Raw genomic sequence first — 21502 nt, 5'->3', positions numbered from 1 at the left:
ATCCCTGAACATTCTTTTGATTTCCGGTAGAATTTTTGTTCCCTTCATTCCTCTCTCTGAAAGAAATGACTTGCTTAATTCCAAAATGATTGTTTGAAAATTTCACTCAATCACAGAGTGGGTGTTCCATGAATTTTTGCATATTACAGTTGGTCACCCATAACAATATGATGATGATGCATAATACATGTACATGTATGTTTTGTTTTTGCCAGTTATGTCTGCAAAAACATGTCTCCCCCATTCAAGAGTTCAAAGGGGTGAAACTCCTATTAAATCCAGGGGATCAAAATTCCTCCTATGCTATTACATACATTTTCTAACTACAATGTACCTACAAAGTTTCATGAAATTTAATTTTCAAAGAGTTGCGCTTACTTAAGTGACAGACAGGGTAAAAACAGTATGTCTACCCACATTGAAGTGTTGTTCGAGTACCAATAGTTCAGTTCCTCACAGGGAAAGCCTCAGGTATTTGTAACTAATCAATGAAGGCATACCTGTATCAACTTCCATGAAGCAGTCATATGTTTTATGCATGTGTGTTAAAAACTGAACTTATATGCCTTAATTCCATCAGCCTGGGAAACCAATCCAAATTGATTGATGTCAGATAATTGACAGTGAAAATATGTCTTGGAGATGAGACATGATAAAAGGAACATAAGCAGGTTTTTCCATTTCACTACCCCCACCTCCACAATTTCTGTCCTATATAATCCCTCAAGCAAGTTCTAAGTTTAGTAGAACTTAAGTGTCTCAGGGTAGTTGTTGATTGTCAATGGAAAACCCACTTACAACATGTTAATGAAATGCAAAAACAAACCTTAATTTAGAAAACGGATACCAAAGTTCACTATATCTACTGTTTCTGAGCATATTTACTTTGTCAAATTCAAAACAACAACTGCATACATTGTATTTTATTCCTGATACAAAACTTGGATAATGTTGGGAGTATTATAGGATAAATGCAACAAAATATATAATGATCATAAAAGTGATCCAATCATTTAACATCTAACACAGGTAAATAACAGCTGTACAGTAACCTAAAATAAAAAATATATTTGGTTTTGCCCAATCTACATACTTTAAAATTGTTTTAGTTTTAAAAGTATAAAATCTATTTGGTACATGCCCATACTACAAACTTGAAAATAATTTTCTGCACTAAAATTAAAAAGGTCTATGTGGTACATCGTTCCAATTATTTAGGTATAGTGAAACCAGTCTAAACTGAACCCTGAATAATCTGAAAGCCTGTCTAAACTGAACCCTGAATAATCTGATAGCCTGTCTGAATCAAACCCTGAATAATCTGAAAGCCTGACTGAACCAGGCACTTTTTCAAAGTCCCTATATATCAATGTAAATGTGTTTAGAACCTTTATAAACCCAATACATGTGTAAGCTGCACCAAGTTTAAATTCTAAAAGAGGTTAGGTTTAGACAGATTTCACTGTACAATCTATTTAGTACTACTTTACAAAAACATTCTGCATTACTAGTAAAAACTTACTGGCCATTTCGACCAATTTGACAATTGTTATCCATGTAATTAGCATTATTTGTGAACTTAAACCGAAAGGCTAAATTTTACTTATTTACAGAATGCAATTCCTTTCATTCAAACACAGGATTTTTCCCTCCCTGTAGAGGTATCTTCTCTTGATTTTTTACAATTAAAATTAGGAAGTGATTACTGTTGTTCATTAAATAAAATTTGTATGTCCCTGCTTTCATTGAAGATGACTCTTATAAGTGGGAGATAACTAAAGCTTGAACAAGTACCAAAAACTCATCATTTGATGCTAATACAGACTTAAAGAATTTTTTTTTTCCCAAAATTGTTTGAAAAAAAATTTCTAAGTGACAAACACATCAGAATTCATTCTAAACTAATTGATAATTATTACAATGAACATTAATCAAACCATCCAAAAATCATACATTAACTGAGTTTGAAAATGTTTTTTTTTAAAAAAAGGTATTTAACTGTGAAAAAAAAACAGTGTTATCATAATTATTTTCCCCATTACCAACCAAAAGTTCAAATCCCAATGAACCCACACAAAAATAAAACAAAAACACAAAACAAATAAAACAAACCAAAAGGTGAAATTATTAAAACAAGAAGATAATACTATACCTACTATAAAAGCTTTGAAATTCAAAATAGTGGGTAATTTTCACTGGTGTTAATTTGATGTATTTAGAGGTAAATCTATAAAATGCCGAAATAAGTTCCACAGAATATTTACTCTGGGCTAAGTATATAGTGAATCACTTAGCAACTGCCAAAATTATAATCATAATCAACAATTATATTGAAAAGGATTATTTTTAGCATATCAATTTCACAGTTTCTCTCATTTAGTCAAATCTGATTTTTTTAATTATAAGAAGTTTCGAGTTTCAATTTCAGCACAGCAATAGCCAGATACATGTACTAATTTCAATGAAAATTGCACATACATCTTGCAATGTACCAGAACAACTTCAAGGCTTTGACTTCAGGTCAATTTTTTTTTACAAAGAAAGTTATCGGAAATGATTCTTATTCGATATGCCTATACTACCATAACTATCATAGCTAAAGAAACTTCTAATTTTAAATGATTGTGTAAACTGCAATAAAAATTGTTATGTGATTGTGTGCTGTAAATATAATAGAGAGTGAAAAAAAACTACCTTCATTAAACTGAATCTAGCTACATAACTAATAAATAACCATAGAAGCAAATACAAAATCTTGGTGCACTTTATCCTGTGCTCTTTGTCTATCTAGTAATGAGTAAGCATGAGCACTAGGGATGCAAAGGATACATTTTTGTCCAACATAAAAATCAATTACTGTAAATCAATTTATTTTTTTTTTAATGAAGATGTCAATCAGGGTAAGAAACTGAATCAAGTTCTAGGGAGTCCTGAATACAACTTTTCAATACATTTACTGTATGTCTATATAGATTTTTGCTAAAATTAGCCAGGCCTGCTAAATAATAGCCAGTCTAGGGCTGGTGGGCAGGCTACTATTTTTAACTGTGTCAATCCAATTTCATGGCTATTTTATTGGGTGTCTTATACTTTAACAGTTACATATAATCTAAGTGACTTTTCAACCCTCATTTTGAGTCCAAATTTTGGCCCCATTCCCCATTAAGACTTGAAAAATTGTCTCAAAATTTGTACATAATTTAAATGGTGATTTGTAAGATGTATAAAATTCTCTCTCTTCTCTACTATATCATATTTGTCATTAAGAGGTCATATCATCAACTTCTATACAATGGTAACAGTGACAGTCGTCAATAAGGAATTTAATTAGAAATTTAACAATACAGTGTAAAAATCCTTGCCCAACTGTATAGATAGTATTTCCCATAGTAGCAATTTTCATGCTATTCCCTCAACTGTATAGGATCCAGACCCCTGCCCAAATACAGTACGAAAATCACTGATTCTTTTATACAGATAATTCTTTGCAAGCCATCTCTTTCTTAATCCTGAAATTAGCCAAAATGAATCACTCACACAAATAAGATGGTAAACAGTATGCAATACCCATGTGTAATTCTTATGTTTTTTTTTTGTTTTTTATTAAAAAAGTACACCTGCATGGCTCTAATCATTTCTTACTATTGACTAAGCGATAGATTGTTATAATTAGAAGCTCCAAGTGAGGAATAAAGGATTTCAACACAGAAAAAAATACAGCCATCTACAACCTGTGAGGTTTGAATATATTAAAAAATAATTCTTAAAACAATATCACATTTCAAGTATCTCTTAGTAATTTTCCCAACAAAAGAATTAGCCCACCTTACTTAAAATAAGTTGAAGAGTTATCTCCCTTCAAAGCTATCATAATAATTTTCCTTATAATGTATATGGCCAAATGAGTAGGGGAAATATATTTGTTTACGTGTATTATGAGAAGTTTTTACAACAGTTCAATTCCTAACCTTGAATCCTAGCTATTTTGGCTATCAATCAGCATAAAAAAACATGTTCATGTTTAAAATCAGATCAGGTAAGATGAAGACTACATGTACAAAAAATCCCAGTGCATACTGGTAATTAATTGCCTCTGAAAAAAATTAACCTTTACAAATAACATACATTCATACCTCGCTCTTGTAAATGGCTATACTTCAAACTTAACAGTAATCATATGCAAAAATTAAATGTTTCATGCAAAATCTTATGTGAAAGTAGTGAATGCAAGCATACTCTAATCTACAACAAAATTAAGCACTAATGGAAAGATATGAGATGACCATATATAATTATAGTGTAGAGCAAGTCCCTGTAAGAATCAGGCAGTTGGTGAAACATGGATAAAATTAGAGCTATGACTTTTTCAGTGTAGTTTCACTTTTTGTACCATCAAAAACATAGGGAAAGACACTAATTGGTAAAATGAGATTGAACTTCTGTGAAATGCACTACAAATAAACTAATCATGGGCAAATAACTCTGTTTTCAGGCATCCTAATGAAATTTTTACCACTTAGTACACTGTTAAATATATTTCAAACTGACAAGATTACCAAGAGTGAAAATATGAAGTCTGACTGTAAAGAGTTGACATGCATGGTTCAGACAGCTCTGATGTTGCCTAATTCTTACAAAAGAGCTTACTTTTTAATTACAATTTTTAATGACATGTTAATCGTGGCATGCTTGGATCTTTGCACTCCACATAATTCCCATGTCTAATGTTGCACATTAGCAGTGCACCAAAAAAGTGCCCAATACCTCCTATAGTTATAAAATATTATAATAAAACAATAATCTCTAAACTAGGAAAATTTCGCACTGTCTTTTTTGTTTGTGGTTTCTGCTGTAAATCTGTTTTTGCAGTTTTAAATTTGATTGTTCATCAAATTGTAATGTAAGGTTAATCGAAGAAAATATTTGTGACATTTTAACTTTTGCATTGCAGATCATGGCAAGAAAATAGCAAAAATAGGACTGCTGCAAAAATTTCCCAGTTTACAGTATTTGAATTGAGAGATAAATACAGCTAATACATACAATAAAAGCATATAAACAAAAGTTACAGAGGACATGCTTAATGATACATAAATAACAGAACACCTTAGGCACAGACCAATGTCTTAAGGGGGAGGCTGAGATTTTTGTTGAGTTTTTGAAGCAGCAAAGGAGACAAATTTTCATATGAAAATCTACATTATCTAAAAATGAGAAACTACTGAATCAAAAATTTTTCTGTCCTGTAAAAAATGCTTATTAGAAATTTTTTTACCCCCCCTCCCATTAATTAAATATGGTTGGTGCCTTTTAACAGAACACAATAGAAGATGCAAACTTAAAGAAAAAACATTTGCTAACAAACTATCTTTTTAGGATGCTATACTTATAATCTAATAAGCTTTAATTATACCCTGTTTTAAACTTTCTGATAATAAATATTGTTTTATGTTTAATACTTCATGCAAAAATATGCATTAAAAGCCCTATGTAATATTGACTATGGTACTTTCAATCAATACACACATTTATGAATAGTACACAGTAATACATCGCAGTAGCATTTATAGGGAAGAAAGAGGCCCATGCACTCTTCACGTTGACATACTCCAAAACAGATAGAGTGGGGTCTGGGGGTAGGCCACAGCATCAACACATCAGTCCAATCGCTAGTAGGACATACTCTGAGTTCTTTGGTCAGGTATCCTGATGGCTAGGCTCCGCTACCTCCAACTACCGGTACTAACAGGCATTTACTATCAAAAACCCCAAAAGAGGCCCACAAGGATAGTCAAGACCGTAAAAACCCCCATCATCACTCATGCTTGTAGTTTCTATAGTAAACATCCTGAGTAAACCAGAAACCTGTTTAAACCAGTCATATCTAAATGCATTTTAAACCTGGGTTCAAAAATTATTTACTTTAGGCTCCTGCAGGACATGCAAGTATGGCTACTTTTTTAATGTTACGATTCTTTTAAAAAGCTTTGAATTATCAAAGCTTTCATGGAAGTTTGGATATGAAAATAATGGATTCTACAATAATATTTCCAGAAAGTATTGGTTTTTTATATTTTTTTTCAACAACTGAATTAATCTGCCCTATTCCCACTGAATTTAAATTATAATGCAAATAAAACTTGTTAAACAAATATTGCATACCTTTTGAAAAATATTGACTAGAAAAGATGAATGATACAGATATAAACAGACACTATACATGACACTACAAAAATATATGGCACAAAAATATTAAAAGATACAAAACATTCTGTGATTAAAAAAAATAACAAAATATGTGTTCATTATCAAGTTAACAAATATACCCTTACAATACAACAATTGGACAATGACAAAACATATACAGTTATTGAAACACCTACTGACAGTGTCACTTGTATGTTACATACCACAGACCTGAATATTTTCAATATACCATTTATTAAAAGCAGACCTTTTAATTGTTTCATTTAGTTGCAGCATACAGGATATAACACCATTCTATTCTACCTTCACTTCAGATCAGCCAATCAGATTTCAGCTTTCATGATTGTAAAGGTATTATGTAAATGTAAAACCTAAGGATTCAGAAAAGGTCACTGAAAAGAAAGTAGAATTGAGTGTTAGATCTTACACACAGTAACTAAATGGAAAAATTAGCAAGCCTTATTTCGATAAGTTTGGAATATTTTCTATTCTTACATCACAGGCCTACAAATAAGCAATATATTTCTTTAGCATTTAAGTGCTGGAATCTGTAAGAATCAATGTGGGCACATAGTTAATGGTCTATAGAAGACATATTGACAGTTTGTTCTTCTTAGAAGTGTCAAATAGTTTAAAATAGGAGAAAAGTGAGTAATCTCCAGTTGAAGATGAAATTGCAACGCATTTCATATACCGGGGTATTACAAATGAATACAATTTCAGATATATTTTGAAAAAGACATCATGGAAAGACTTGTGCATTTTTTTTCTATCATGATTCACCCACTGCCTGATTCTTACAGAGAATAACACTTAAATCAAAATCTACAGAAAGATTGACTACATCACCATAAAAAAATAACATTGTTCTTCTGATGTTATAAAGTATTCTGGAGACAATTACTGGGGGAAGGAGACAATTCATGTTTTAAGGGAGAAAAGGCATCACATCATTAAAACATTTTAAGAAAAATATGTAGGTACATGTACAATTATTCCAGTTTAAAAATAAAATGTATCCTAGTATACTTTTTCTGTCAATTAAGTTACAAAAACATGTATTATTGTATTATTTCATTTACCACAGCAAGCTACCAAATTACAGAGTGCAATTAGGAATACAAATATATTGCTTCAAACTGGTACATTACATTAATATCATAAAGGCATGTTAAACATTTGTTTAAAGCTTTGCATGAATTTTGCAATACATGTATATGGATAATTGGCCTTATGCAATATCAGTAACCATATATTACAAGTCTAAGAACTGCACAGGTAGTACACTGAGTACACCCCTATTTAGTAGGTAAGAACATACAAAATTATTATCAACCACAGATCCAGAATTTCCAAATATGGGCTGGCTGACTGGCTTAAGAAATGCCAACTCCAGTGATTCCCTTTAAAATCAGCCAGAATTTTCCAGCATGAGGGGGACCAGCCCCTCCCACTTTAGATCCACCTATGTTATCTTTTTAGGACTTTTTTATGACAATAAAGGCTTCCACAGCTTAAACATTTGATCATACATGTGCCTCTAGAATTCCTATTTCCTGTTTCCCATAGCATATGTAATTTGGCCAAGGAAAAGATACGTTTATAAATTTGCCTTTACAATTTCTGCTGTTGGAAAGTCACTTTACTTAAAAAACTTTTTTGTGGATAGCAAACAAAAAAGAAAAGAAAATTCAAGAGCACTGTTACTGTGCATCTGTTTTAATAAATGAAAATTTTGTCCATTTGAACATGTATGTATAAATACCTCATACATGAAAATTGGCAAATTTTGAATTTAAAGATTCATACAAATATTAAATCTCAAAATTTTCTCCCTAGTATTGACTCAGATTTAACTCAATTTTTACTTAAAAAAATCTTTACCTTATCCTGTCAATAGTAACATTTATATAATCTAAAAATATAATTATGTTTTGCATTTGACAGTCATGTTGCTTCTAAAAACATCAAGTCTTCAAATAAAGCAAGCACAAAACCATTTAAGACTTCACAAACAAACAGTGATAGAAACACAAAACAAAACAAAAACATAGCACTACTGGACCATGCAACTAAAGCCTCCTGAGACAACAATATCACATGGTATCCCTGCGTAATTCCCCATTAAGTAGTTATTCAGACTTGTCGATTATAGTACATCCTTCGACTGTCCAATGGAGTTGGTGGAACATCAGCAATATTTCCACTCAACATTTTTGCCATCTTCTTTGGTTTCCATGACGATGTAAACTTGCTGTTGGAATGTGACTTTTTATTCACCTTTATTTTTGGCAGACTGGGGAATGACTCTGATTTTGAACTATTGGTCACATCAACAGAATGATGAACTGAAACAGCACCAGAATCAGTCTGACGGAAATCAGGAAGAGGCCTTGGAGACTTGTACTTGTCGACACTTGAAAGATCAGGTAATGAACTACGTAGTGAATATGGAGTTTCCTGCAAGTGTGACTGCATGGTATACTTAGGTGTAGACAAATTAGACTGTTTTGAGTAGTTCAGTTTATAGTTGTTTACACTTGGTTTGGTACTTCCTGTAAAGTTCCAGACAATGGGAGACAACTCTCTATGCCGTCTACTTCGCTTACTTTCAGCAGCAGTTTCATTGGAGTCTTTTTCTTTCTTTCTCCTTCTATGGTGCTTCTTCTTTTCTGAGAACATGGATTTGTTATAATAAGGTTCAGAATGTTTAAAATTAGTTAAATATCCTGAAAGTATGGAGCTATCAGAATCAACAAAGTTCTCCTTAACATCCTCCGATTTATGAGGGTCTGGAGACCCCCCAGAGTTTACAGTATAATCCTTTAGATCTGCAACAGAAATAGATTCAAATTTTCTTCTAAATCCTGCAATTGTACTGTGCTGTACCTCTAATTTAATTGGTGATTGCACTAAAGGCTCCTGTGGAACTTGTAATTCATTATTGCTTTCTATTATAAAAACTGGTTCTTTTCTAGTAAGAACTGGTTTCTTTGGTAATTGGCTGGAACCTCCGTTCATTTCATGATCACCATTTCTATTAGATATAAAGTCTGACTGTTCAATATCATTACTATCTTTCATATCACTATTAATTGAGTTTGAACCTGATTGGTTAGCAGGATTCGATTTGTCTCCCTTGTCTGCTTGATCAGAGTTTCTTCCCTTACTGTCAGGGCTAGCATTTCCATTTAAATCAGAATTTCCCTGAGAATCTGATAAACCAAAGTTAAAAAGTTGAGGTATCTGTGGTGGACTAATATCATTCTTAAAGAAAACAACAGTAACAGTTATATTGTCACTTGAACCATAGTCTTTGGCCGTTATAACCAGATGCTTGGCAACCCCACTCAGGGCACCATTGGAGGACTGCACATGCTCATACACAATCTCAATAGCTTTGTCATAATTCATGACATCCCATAATCCATCACAGGCAAGAATCAAGTAGTCCTCTGATCCATCAAGTTCAAAACTTGAAGTATCGGCATCACTTGTAATGAACTTCTTTTGGCCTATGTCACCTGAAAATGGAAAAAAAAAGTTTTATAGAATTTAAATGTTGAGTAAGTTTGATACATATTTTATGAAGAAATAAATACTGCTTTCTTTGTAAATTGAGGCATTGTTATATCATACTGAATACTGCAACTCATAATACTGTGTAATTGCTAAAAAATAACCTAGTGTAAACTGAGGCATTGTTGCATCATACTGAATACTGTAACTCACAATACTGTGTAATTGCTAACAATAATCTAGGTTTTAAAATAACTTTAATATAAAGACTGCAAAATAAGTGATATAATTTCCAATTCTTAACTATTCGAACAAGCATGAATAGCTTCTAATCATTCTATTTTGTAGAGCCCTGAAATTGACCCAATAAGTTGTAAACAATTCATTAAAACAGTATACTTTGGAAGTACTTTATTTGTAAGTAACAATTTTCGTGGTTTCTCCAATTTTTTAATTTTATGGAAATTTGAGCTTTGGAATACTAAGTTTACATTATATGGGGAAATTTAAAGGTACCTAGCATCTTCTCTAAAAATGTTTTGGCTCGTTTAAATTTTTTTGAAATTTTATTCAGTGTTTTACTTTGATAAAAGAAGCAAAATATATACATTTCAATGTATTAATGGGAATAATTTCAATGAACAATGTAGCAGCTTTATCGATTTAACTATTGATCACTAAGATGCTTTGAGTATGATATCAGAATGTCACAAAATAAAACGTTTTTCTGATCTGATTTTTACAGAGTTATTTCCCTTAGGTGTTGTGTACCCTCTTAATTTGTGGAATGATCAAAAACTACTAAAAGTTGTTCATATCATTACTCTCGCTTTATGGGATGGAACATCAGATATGTTCTATACCTGTATGGGAAAGAAAACATGAATGGCTAGAAGTGCTCTGTCAAAAATGATGTATTGTGAAAGTACTTTAATTGATGGATACCAATTTTCGTGGATCGGTGAAGAAACACAATTTCGCAGATTCTTGAATTCGTGGTTTCGAAGTTTTGAGTAAACCCATCAATGGAAATCTACTATACGTTGGGAATCAAATTTCGTGGTTTGATCTATCAACGAAAACCATGAAAATTGGTACCCCACGAACAACAGTACTTTCACAGTATGTAATATGGAAGTGATTGTTTGAACTTTTAACGCAGGCATATAGCAGGTATAATTGGAAGTCTGGCTTATCATTTTGGGTCGAGACATCACCCATAGCAACATAAACAAAGTCATAATTTTAATGCAGATAGCTCCCTCCCTCATAGACAAAGCCTTCAAAATCACACAAAAACTTTTAAAAAATTCATAATTTTGGTCTGATCTTTTACCATTGACCCATTCAGTATAAATTATTAAATAAAGACTAAATAACTCTTTCCATAATTCCAGTTATATAAATTGTTAGTAAAGCTATGTTTTTGATACCCCCCATGTAAGCATTTTATGAATATATCCTAATTTCTTATTTATAAGTTATTGAATAGCATGCAAGCTTTAGCATGTTGAATGAAGAATCATGTAAAAAGAGTGCTACTGAAAAAAACAAAAAAAAACACTATAACTTAGACTGCCTATAGTGTTTCCATAACCTATTTTAAATGTGCAAAATAGGTGCAACACACCCGATGTATACATAAAATAAAAATTGACACATATGTATTCATATGTTTAACAAATGGAAACGTATGATAAGAACCAATATGTTTTTATGCACATAAACACGTAAGAATATATGTTTTTCATAATCATACAAAATACCATACTCTTTTCATATCAAAAAAATCCTATTGGAAACACGATTTTGTTTATATTGTTTTTAACTCAATAAAATATAACTCCTGTATCCTATATATTTTCATGGTGGTCTGAAACATGTTTTTCATGTGTATTTCAAAACATATGAAAAACATATGTTGCCTTTTTTCCAGTGTGTAGCACACATCTTCACAAAACATAAAGACAATGAGTCTAGACTAAAGTGTGAAAAAATGTCCATCAAACACTACCAACATCACTAAAACAAGACACATAAAACAAGAAGAAAAGATGACATCATATTTCCAACAGAGTGATAAGATCATATTGGATCTTAGATTGTAGGCAATGTAAATTTAAAAATTATTGCAATTGCATTTTAAATCATGTGAATTGTATCACTTAAGATTTTAATCTTTGTAACTTTGTATAAAAAAAGACTCTGCATCAGTCATATCAAAAATCAATGCCAGTTTTCATAACTGCAATTTTAGGTCCATCCCATTTTTTTTTGCAATAGTTCATGGATTTTACAGTAACCATAGTTTCCCTTCTTCTAAGAGAACCTAATTCATTTTCAATCATAGTGTTCTGTCATTGCGTTCTTCTGCATGTAACTAGATCAGTTAGACTGGTGTTTCTAGAAAAGCAAAATATTTAATCTATGTTTGCACCTGGTCTATGCTCCCAGTTTTTTGTCGGAGTTGCTCATTTTTCTTCATGTGATAGTTATTTTTTTCTAGACTTTGCCTCTTCACATTGATTTTTGGAATACCGGTAGTGTACAATATTTAAATTTGTATAATTTTCACTTATATAAGACCACTTATTACATTTTTGCAACAAACTGCCATATTTTCACATAAAAGCCCATAAAGTGTTCACATGTACATGTAATTACACATGTACAATTCTTAATCCTACTTAATTGTTATCAACAATAGTACAAAATACTTGAATCTTGATCATTCTCAATATAAATTTACTTTGTCATCACTTCATACAATCATTATTTTTTTATTGGCAGCAAGCAGAAGCAAATAAAGCCAAACATTAATATATTTGTTTAATGTTTCCTTATTCAAGAGCTCAGAACATGACATGGTATATGGGTAAAAACAAAATTTTACTTAATGGACAGACATCCTATTTTACTGCTAATCCCTCAAGAACACAACTTTTAATCTAGAGATTTAAATCCAAGAAAGAAAATAGAATAAAATTTTGTTTCAAAAAGCCAACATGTTTTTAAGCTGGTGTCTCATTTTGAGTAGGTGGAGGGGAACAGCAAACAAACATATTTTAATCAGGAAACAAATATTTAAGTAGCACTCCACATAAGAATCATGCAAAATGTGATTCATGGTTGAAAAGCCTACATATTTTTATTTTTGATATTTTGTTTAACATGTCATAGTAAACAGAAAGTAACATGTGGTTTTTCATATAACCCATGTTCATAGGAGATAAAAATTATATAGAATGCACTGCAGATTTCAAAATTAAGGGAGATAACTCTGTAAATGACACTAAAATACAATAGAATCTATTGGATCTTCAATATTGATTATCTCCTAAGAGCAGGCGTATATGAATGAATAATTACACATTTCACAATATAGACCCATAAAACAACCTAATTACAAAAATAAAAATATGTAGCCTTTTTTGGGTGTATCACATTATTCAGATTTTGCATGATTCTTACAAAGACAGCTACTTAAAAATCCATAAACTGTCATCATGCATTTTTAAAACAGCAGGTGACTTCTTAGCTTGCTATTTTTTTTTTTCATTTCAACTGGACTTCCCATCCAAACTCTACAATTCTGCCCACTGCTAACAAAAATTTCTCTACACATTTACTAAGGCATTTGTTAAAATCAGGTGAGCTACGGTAAAACCTTTCAGAAGCAATAGACCCATCCAACAGCATTGAAAATCTAGTTGATCTTGCTACAAATTTGATAAATTTAGAATATTCAGATTTGAAAAAAAATAGTTAATTTACCAGTAATTAATACATACATGTACATGTATATGCGAACTATCTACATGTACTGCAGCTAACATCTATGTGAATAAATAGGATTCCTGTAATTTTCTGTATGAACACATAATTCTAATACTAATTGCAGATAGTGTCTATAATAGTTCATTGATATAGAAAAAAGCAAGTCTAAAGGGTTATTGCATGATTATTGGAGGAATAAGGTCCAAAATAGAATTTTATACTGCATGAGCTTGGGAGTGCAATATGTATTCTATGAAAGATTATATTTCCCAATATTCATGCGATAACCCTTTTATTGTATAGCAGATGCAACAAACTTATTTGAAATGAGTTTTTGTAGTTGACCACATCCCGATTTTGAAGCTTTACTGCATGCTAACTTTACTTATCTTTCTATGGGGAAAATATACTGCCATAAAATTAAGCCAATAAAAACATACTTGTAAATAGAGAGTACCAAAAAATCGAAGTGCAAAAAAATAGTTTTGCACAATTGCAATATAACTTTTCAAATGTGGCCTTATCTAAAAATAAAAAAAAAAAACTTGTCAAAAAAGAAGAATTTGCTATACAATAAAGGGTAATCATAAAAATATTTAGAAACATCATGCCTTGTGAAAAGTATATTGTACTCCAACGGATGTGCAATATTACATTTTACTACAAATGATATTTCAAAATAATTGTGCAATAACCCAATATTATGTATCAGAATGGAAAAGCAATTAGTGCAGGCTAAACATAAATCCTCAACCGGCATTCCAAAATACCTATGGCTTTGGATACGGCCAACATGCCATTGACACGCCATATTCCTCCCATGTTTAATACATAACCTCCAATGCTTTGAATTCTAAATCGTTCATCCTGAAATAATGGTTTTTTTTTATTGTACATTTAATAATATATGCAATAACATACACTAAAAATTCTGAAATAATTGCAAAAATCTATTATTGCAAATAAACAAATTTTGAAAAATTGAAACCATTTTTTCAACTTTCTGAATTATTTGGAAAATTCAATGGTAAAAGATTTAATTTTATGATATTAGATAATTAGATAAAGACTACGTCCCATACTTTCTAATAACAAAGATACCACATTAACTTTATTAATTACAGAACTGAAAATGAACAAATTGGTGGTACAAAATGTATTTTGACGCCTTTATATTATTCGAAATAATATGGCAAAGTTTTAAATACAAAATTTTAACTCTATTTTAACAATGGTAAAATGTTTCCACAGCTTAAAAATGTCTCCCCATCTAAAAAAAAAATAAAATGCACTTACATACATGTACATGTTCAGCTGAAATATCAAAATTGCAATAATAATCCATGCCATGATTTCAGAACTTGTAGTATTGAGAATAACTTCTAAGAAACGAACAGGATTCGTCCACGATTGATTTGACCAAACAAATATAAATTATAATTTCTTGATAATACATTTGAATAATGATTTTTCTTGATCAGAAGATTCATCAATACAATTTTGAATTGTGCAAAAGATTGTCCTAAACTCAAATGTTTACACATTTTTGTCATATAAACTTAGCAAAGATTTCTTTTTCCCATGGAGCAATCCATAACATACCTGATTCTTAGAAGGTTATGACTGACCACAACATACAATTATATACGTCAAAATGCCTTTGAACAAACTTCCATGTAACTTAAAATAATCAACAAGGAAATATCAAACTCATTTCCAAAGCATATTCTAGGGATCACATAGAAGAAGTCCTGTGTAAAGTTCTGTCCAAAATTCAAATGGTAAGAAAATATCCATTTAATGGACTAAAAAGTGCTTTAATTTTATTAATGTTTTACTTTAAGTAGGAAGTAAGATCATGTCTTCTCTTGAGCCTGGTCTGTACTCCAGGATCAATGACCCTATTGATGACCCCTCACCTTAACCTTTATTGATCCCTAGCATACAATAATAAACAGTTCATGAAACTTCATTCAAAGGCAAAAAGACATAATTAATATCATCTAGACACAAAACATTACCTATGGCTCGAGATACAGATAAATTGCCATTAACTCTCCATGTTCCCATAAACAGTATACATCCACCTAAAGCTTCAATACGAGCTTGTTCATCCTAGAATACAGAGGCTTAAACAATTAACAATTGGGGCAGTATACATCCAACTAAAGCTTCGATACAAGCTTGTTTATCCTAGAATAAACAATTTACAAAATGGGCAATATTTTTTTTTAAAAGACATGAGTCTCTGGTTTTCTTTTTCTTTTATCTAATTCATTATTATTCACAATGAAAACATAAGCTGCCATTGTCTGGCTTATCATTCTCCCATCCACAGATAGCATACACGGAAAATTCTAAATTACACAAATAGGAGACATAATGGATATCTAGAAAGAGGAGACATGGTACAAGTTGCCATGCTGGGGTACTTACAAAATACAAAAAAACTTTTAAACCAGTCAACACAAGAAATCGATTACAAAAGCATGATCAAGCCTGTGGACAAAAACAAGGACTAACAAGGTGATTGCAGTATGAGAGTTGGATAAAGAACATTAAATGGATTTTTGTAATTTAGCTAAATTTCACTTCAGATCTGACACCAATTTACCAAGGTCAAAGACCACATAATCCAGCTACGACTCATCCAAAACTGATAACAGTAAAAACTACAATAACTATGAGCAAAACTCACTAAGGATACTCCCTCCTCACCCAAAGTTACTCCCTCCTCAACCAAGGATACTCCATCCTCCACCATGGATAATCCCTCCTCAACCAAGGATACTCCCACCTCACCCAAGGATACTCCATCCTCACCCAAGGATAATCCCTCCTCACCCAAGGATACTCCCTCCTCACCCAAGGACAATCCCTTCTCAACCAGGAATAATCCCTTCTCACCCAAGTAGCAAAACAAACAAAATCATCTAAGAGGAAGTTGCTGCTGAAATCAAATCCCATTATATCGGATGTCTATATAATTCTTCAGTCACAATATAAAGTGGCTGTGTTAAGTAGTACCAGAAATAAAACTGTAAGGAAAAAGTTGTGGTGGATCAATTGGAAGGACTAACACCAACGATCACGATATACCTTCCCACAGGTGGTATCAAATAAATTGATCAAATTTTCCATGATATTAAAACTTGGCTGGCATCTTGGCCAGAATCTCATACCTCTCTTTCTGGCTTATGTGGTGTCATAACTGTAACAGGTTGTCCATTTCTTACAAGAACTGCCTGAGAATCTCCAAGCCATGAGATATAAAGCTTGTTCTTTTCAATGAAGGCCAGGATACCAGTACTTCCACTTTTCAGTCTCTAAAATAAAATGGAATGCATCCATATATATAAAAAATATGATCCTAATTCATTGCTGATACAGTTTTGGTCAATACCACTGGAGTTAAGTTAGCCACGTAACATTTATAATTCTACATCCAATCTTTATTAAGTCAATGCAATTTCATAAAATTATGACATTGGTGGTTGACTTGTCAAAAAAAAATAGTTCAGTTAAAACCAATCTCACATTTCTTTTCTTTTTCTGTTATGAAATGACTATGTAAAAAGCAAGATGAAGTTTTAATCATATTGACCAAACAAACACAAGCATCATAGTTCTAAAATATTTTCTCTTCCAAATAGAAAAATATCTCAAGAAAATTATATCCCTGAAGTCATACTTTTAAACTTCAAGGAATTTGGTTTTTGCTGTTATATTTCAAACACTCATTATCCAAAAACACCTGATTTATTGATAATAAATAAAACAAAATTATTCACCCCCTCTTTCAACCAACTCTACATCGAAATCCTACCAAAAAAAGAAGAAAAAAAATCTACAGGGTCTTACTCACCTCACTAATTTTGTTTGCTTGTTTGTTGGGTTTTTTTTCATTGATGGTTTCTTTAATTCTCATTAACTTAAAACAAGAGGCTCCCAGGAGCCTGAATCGCTCACCTGCTTAAATTTTTGCCTTTCAAGGGCAATATCTCTAACAAGGAGTTGGCCAAAACTTTTTGCTCAAAATATTGGTAGGACTTTATAACATCAACTGAAAGTTTCTTTCTATCTTTTATAGTTTTCAAGATATTGCCTGAAAACTGCTAAAAACATCATGTTTTGCCTTTCATTTAAAGTTTCAAGGACATTTACTCTAACAAGGATTTGTCTGACAACTTTGATCTTAACACAGACTTTTGTAGGCTTTATAATAGGGATCTTTTTGGCAATGAAAGAATTTAGTTTAACCTAACAGTTTTGGAGATATATGAGAAAAACTTCTGTCTGACCCCTATGTTCTATTTTTAGTAACAGTGGCCATGTTTTTGACAGATCAAAAATCCCCACATCAGTTCTATGCAAAATACCCTACGGAATATTCATACTAAGTTTGATTTTAATTGGTCAAGTAGTTTCAGAAGAGAAGAGTTTTGAACAATTGTTAACGATAATGGACGCCAAGTGATAGCAATAGCTCACATGGCCTTCAGCCAGATGAGCTAATAAAAACTAAATAACAGACTATACACAAAACATGCTTCCATCATTCACTGTAAATATATGACTCTGTAACCTTGAACTTTGCTCCATAACCTTGAAATCAATGGGATTGCATATAGATAAAATTCGGTAAAATATCTTTGGCATTTGAAAGATATCCAGTATATGTACCTCTCTCGTAGCCTTTTCAATGAATTTTTCATCTGTTGACTTGAAAGCTGCTTTGAGAGCACCTGCAGGGTCACACGGAAAAAGACAACTTCTGACAAACTGGTCTGGAACATGTGCTGCAGCATAATTAGCAGCCTCTACTCCCGCATGGCCATCAAACACAGCGAAAAATGACCTAACATCACTACCCTGTAAATATATATATAAATATTACTTAAATGTCCTCATTCAATGGTCATCAAGTAAAGCAAACAATATGTAAGATCCCTTCCCTGTGAAATCTAAGGGACTGTCCATATAAAAATCAGACAGATCCTATGATATTGGTAAATTTCACCCCACTGAATTTTTTGTTCCAATGTAATGTGTATATCAAATGTATGTCAAATAGTATAAAATTTGTTTTAATTTAACAATGGATAGCTCAGAAATGGACTTCAAAGTTTTTTAACAAAGCAACCAAATTTTGCTCAAATTAAAGAGTTATCTTCCTTTTTCAATGAACTTCAATGCTTTCTATGCAGTTAATCAAAAACCAAGATTCGTCTTTGAGAAAGGATGCATTTATGATGTGAAATGGATGAAAATGTTTTGAAAACAAAAATTGTCATCTGCCACCAACTGCCTGGCTTTTGCATGGACTTCTTAGGTAATAAAAGAAAAGTGTTCCATGTCCCCTGTGTGAACTTGAATGATGGTAATTCTAGGTATATGATTTTTCTAATTCTGTTATCATGATTAAAGATTACAAGGGTTTGTGCCAAATGTATTTTTTCAAAGGATGGCCGATAGATTTTGATTATCCTAATGGAAATCAAATCATCAGTTTCTTCATGACAGAAAAAAAAAACACTATTTTGATTTTTTTCTATTTCACATAATTAAGAACTTTCAAATGCAGGATGAAGATCCAAACTAAGTTAATTTAGAATAGGAAATAAACACTTTTAGTCTGCCTAATTGACCTATTCTTTTCCTAACCACTTCATATAAATCATAGGTGCTTAGAACCTCCCACTTTTGGAACATTTTATATTTTGATATTTCATCAGTCATAATGATGGGGAGAAAAAAAGGGTCATCAAACTCAGAAGTGACATATTTCAATCTTGAACCAAAACAATAGTTTGTTTATTTTTTAATTTCGATTTAAAGTTGCAATGTATAAAAATATTCTGTCATAAACTCTAGTGTAGTTTTATTACGAAAAGGTTGAAAGCTAAAATATGAGGTGAAAATGACGTTACGTCAAATCTCCCTCCTCGGAAAATTTAAGAGGGAGACATTCCTCTTTTGTATATCCAAAAGTTAACACCTATGCTAAATATAAAATTTATAAATTCAACTTTCACTTCTTCATTTGAAGCTTTACTTATGACTGTGAATAGAATAGTGAATGCCTGAGTGCAGACTGATCACTGAAATGCTACTCACTTCTAAACTAAACAAGCTATTTAAGTCTGGTAAAGACACATGTCTGTCTTCCATCTTGCGGCGAGTATTTTTTATTTCATATGTACAGGAGTACAGCAGATTTTGAGGGGGAGGTAACTCTGGCAAATTATCTTTCCATTGTTTACATGTTTCATGAACAAAGTCTATCACTGTATTACACACTTTGTAGGCATCCAATACTGAAAAAAAACAAAAAAAAACATGAAATACATTTCAAGAAGAAGACTCCTTTTTTTCACACATTTTTTATTCTAAAACATCCAACAAATGCATTTACATGTATCAAACAAAAGAAACTATTAACGATTAAAAGCACTTAGGTCACAAATTTTTTAAAAAGACAAATTTTTAAAAAGCTGTCCATGCACACAATATAAGACTACCATTAGTGATTTATTTACCACTGTTTTGTCTATAACAGCTTTTGTTTCCAGGACAACCATACATACATACACCTTTAGTTTAGTTACTATCAATAATTTCCATTCTTACTCTTCGGCCTTGAACTTGGAAACTATTAGCCATTTAGACGAAACAAAATCATTTCCCACAAAGTACAGAAAGTCTATACCAGAATGCAAAGTTACATATATTGTGCTATGAACCCATTGTTGTACTAGGTATGTCTTAAGATACAGTGAAAAATGTCAGTCTTGAATTGCATCCAAAATATGCCCTATCTATTATCAGTATATTAAGTCCAACAAAGCACTAAGTTAATATCAGACAGCAACTACAATCCCTTACAGTGTATGTCCTATCTATAGAAAGCCGCATACCAAATTTGAAATCAATGCATTCCTTGTGAGTCAAGATCATTGTGACAAAATTAATACAAATGGAAGGATGAAATGACAGACAAACAAGAATGATGATGATTCCAATAAAGAACCCATATATATTGAGAGGGTATAAAATCTACCTCAGGGTTCTCCCTAAGCCAATATTGTCTGCTCTGTAGTTTTTAGCACTGTGCTAAATGAAATTAATTTTGGTTTGAATGCATTATGAGCACCATGCTACAACTTTAAGGAAATGCCTCACAAGCTATGCTATATCAAAGTAAAATTAAAAAATATTAAAATTTATATGGGACATTACTTTACTTACTGATTTGTTTATCCTCCGCAATAATATCTGAGTCTGCCTCATCATGACCCTCTTCCTTAGAGTCAGGCTCATCTTCTTTGAACTCAGTTATATCTATGTTCTTAACAGCACTGAGTACAGATCTGGATAAAGTGCTTACTAGAGTATCAGGACAACCACTGTAAATATACAATAATGAACAGTTTAAGCACATCAAAACCATTTGTTTTTATGCTTGCTTAATGGTACAGAACCTTGTGTTATAATTTGACAATAGATCTACATTGACCTGAAAATGACTTTCAACAGACAACAATGAAAGTGAAGCTTATGATGACAATGTTAGAGACTGCTGTAATATTGTATAACAACCTTTTTTTGGATTGTATAAAACCTGCTCATTTTACAGGCCAAGAAAAAGATTTTTTATCAAACAGAAGGTACTGTAAACGTATAAATTTTTGCAGTGTACAAAATTTCACAATTTTTCCAAGGGAATTGATTTTCAACTGTTTTGCACTTAAATAATTTTTGTAACCACATAATTTGATACCCGCATACAATGTATATGACAAATCCACGAAAATTAGCAACCACAAAAATTAATATGTATACAGTACATTGTGGCTGTATATCTAAAAGTAAGTGCACGTTTTCTGGTTTACTTAAAAAATTCAAGTTCAACTTGTATAAAAAGAGTCTCAGTTTTTCTCTTCTTTCTTTGTTTTAATTAGTTTATTTTTTTTTAATAGTTCAGCATACTTGCAAGTCA

At 31.7% G+C, this 21502-nt stretch overlaps 1 protein-coding gene across 2 annotated transcripts in view; it reads right to left on the bottom strand.

Annotated features, from left to right (window-relative positions):
• Nucleotides 1-908: 908 nt before the first annotated feature.
• Nucleotides 909-21502, bottom strand: part of LOC148607449 (protein phosphatase 1F-like) — a 32105-nt gene continuing 11511 nt past the window's right edge. Inside the window, exons 2-7 of one of the 2 annotated variants that reach the window (XM_088543708.1) lie at nucleotides 20752-20909; nucleotides 19621-19820; nucleotides 18187-18375; nucleotides 16686-16829; nucleotides 15525-15618; nucleotides 909-9731 (exon numbers count right to left, since the gene is read on the bottom strand). In XM_088543708.1, the coding sequence (XP_088399834.1) occupies nucleotides 8344-9731; nucleotides 15525-15618; nucleotides 16686-16829; nucleotides 18187-18375; nucleotides 19621-19820; nucleotides 20752-20909 (2173 nt within the window). In that variant the 3' untranslated portion in view covers nucleotides 909-8343. Of the gene's footprint in view, nucleotides 9732-14273; nucleotides 14371-15524; nucleotides 15619-16685; nucleotides 16830-18186; nucleotides 18376-19620; nucleotides 19821-20751; nucleotides 20910-21502 lie in introns of both variants that reach the window. The other variant, XM_088543707.1, reaches the window with a different exon arrangement.

Source organism: Perna viridis, chromosome 9, assembly GCF_037379345.1.
Source record: "Perna viridis isolate PV_CMFRI_1.1 ecotype Kerala chromosome 9, ASM3737934v1, whole genome shotgun sequence".
Taxonomy (NCBI): Eukaryota; Metazoa; Mollusca; class Bivalvia; order Mytilida; family Mytilidae; genus Perna; species Perna viridis.
Note: the sequence above shows the minus strand (reverse complement) of the source record. Positions and strands in the feature narration are given on the sequence as shown.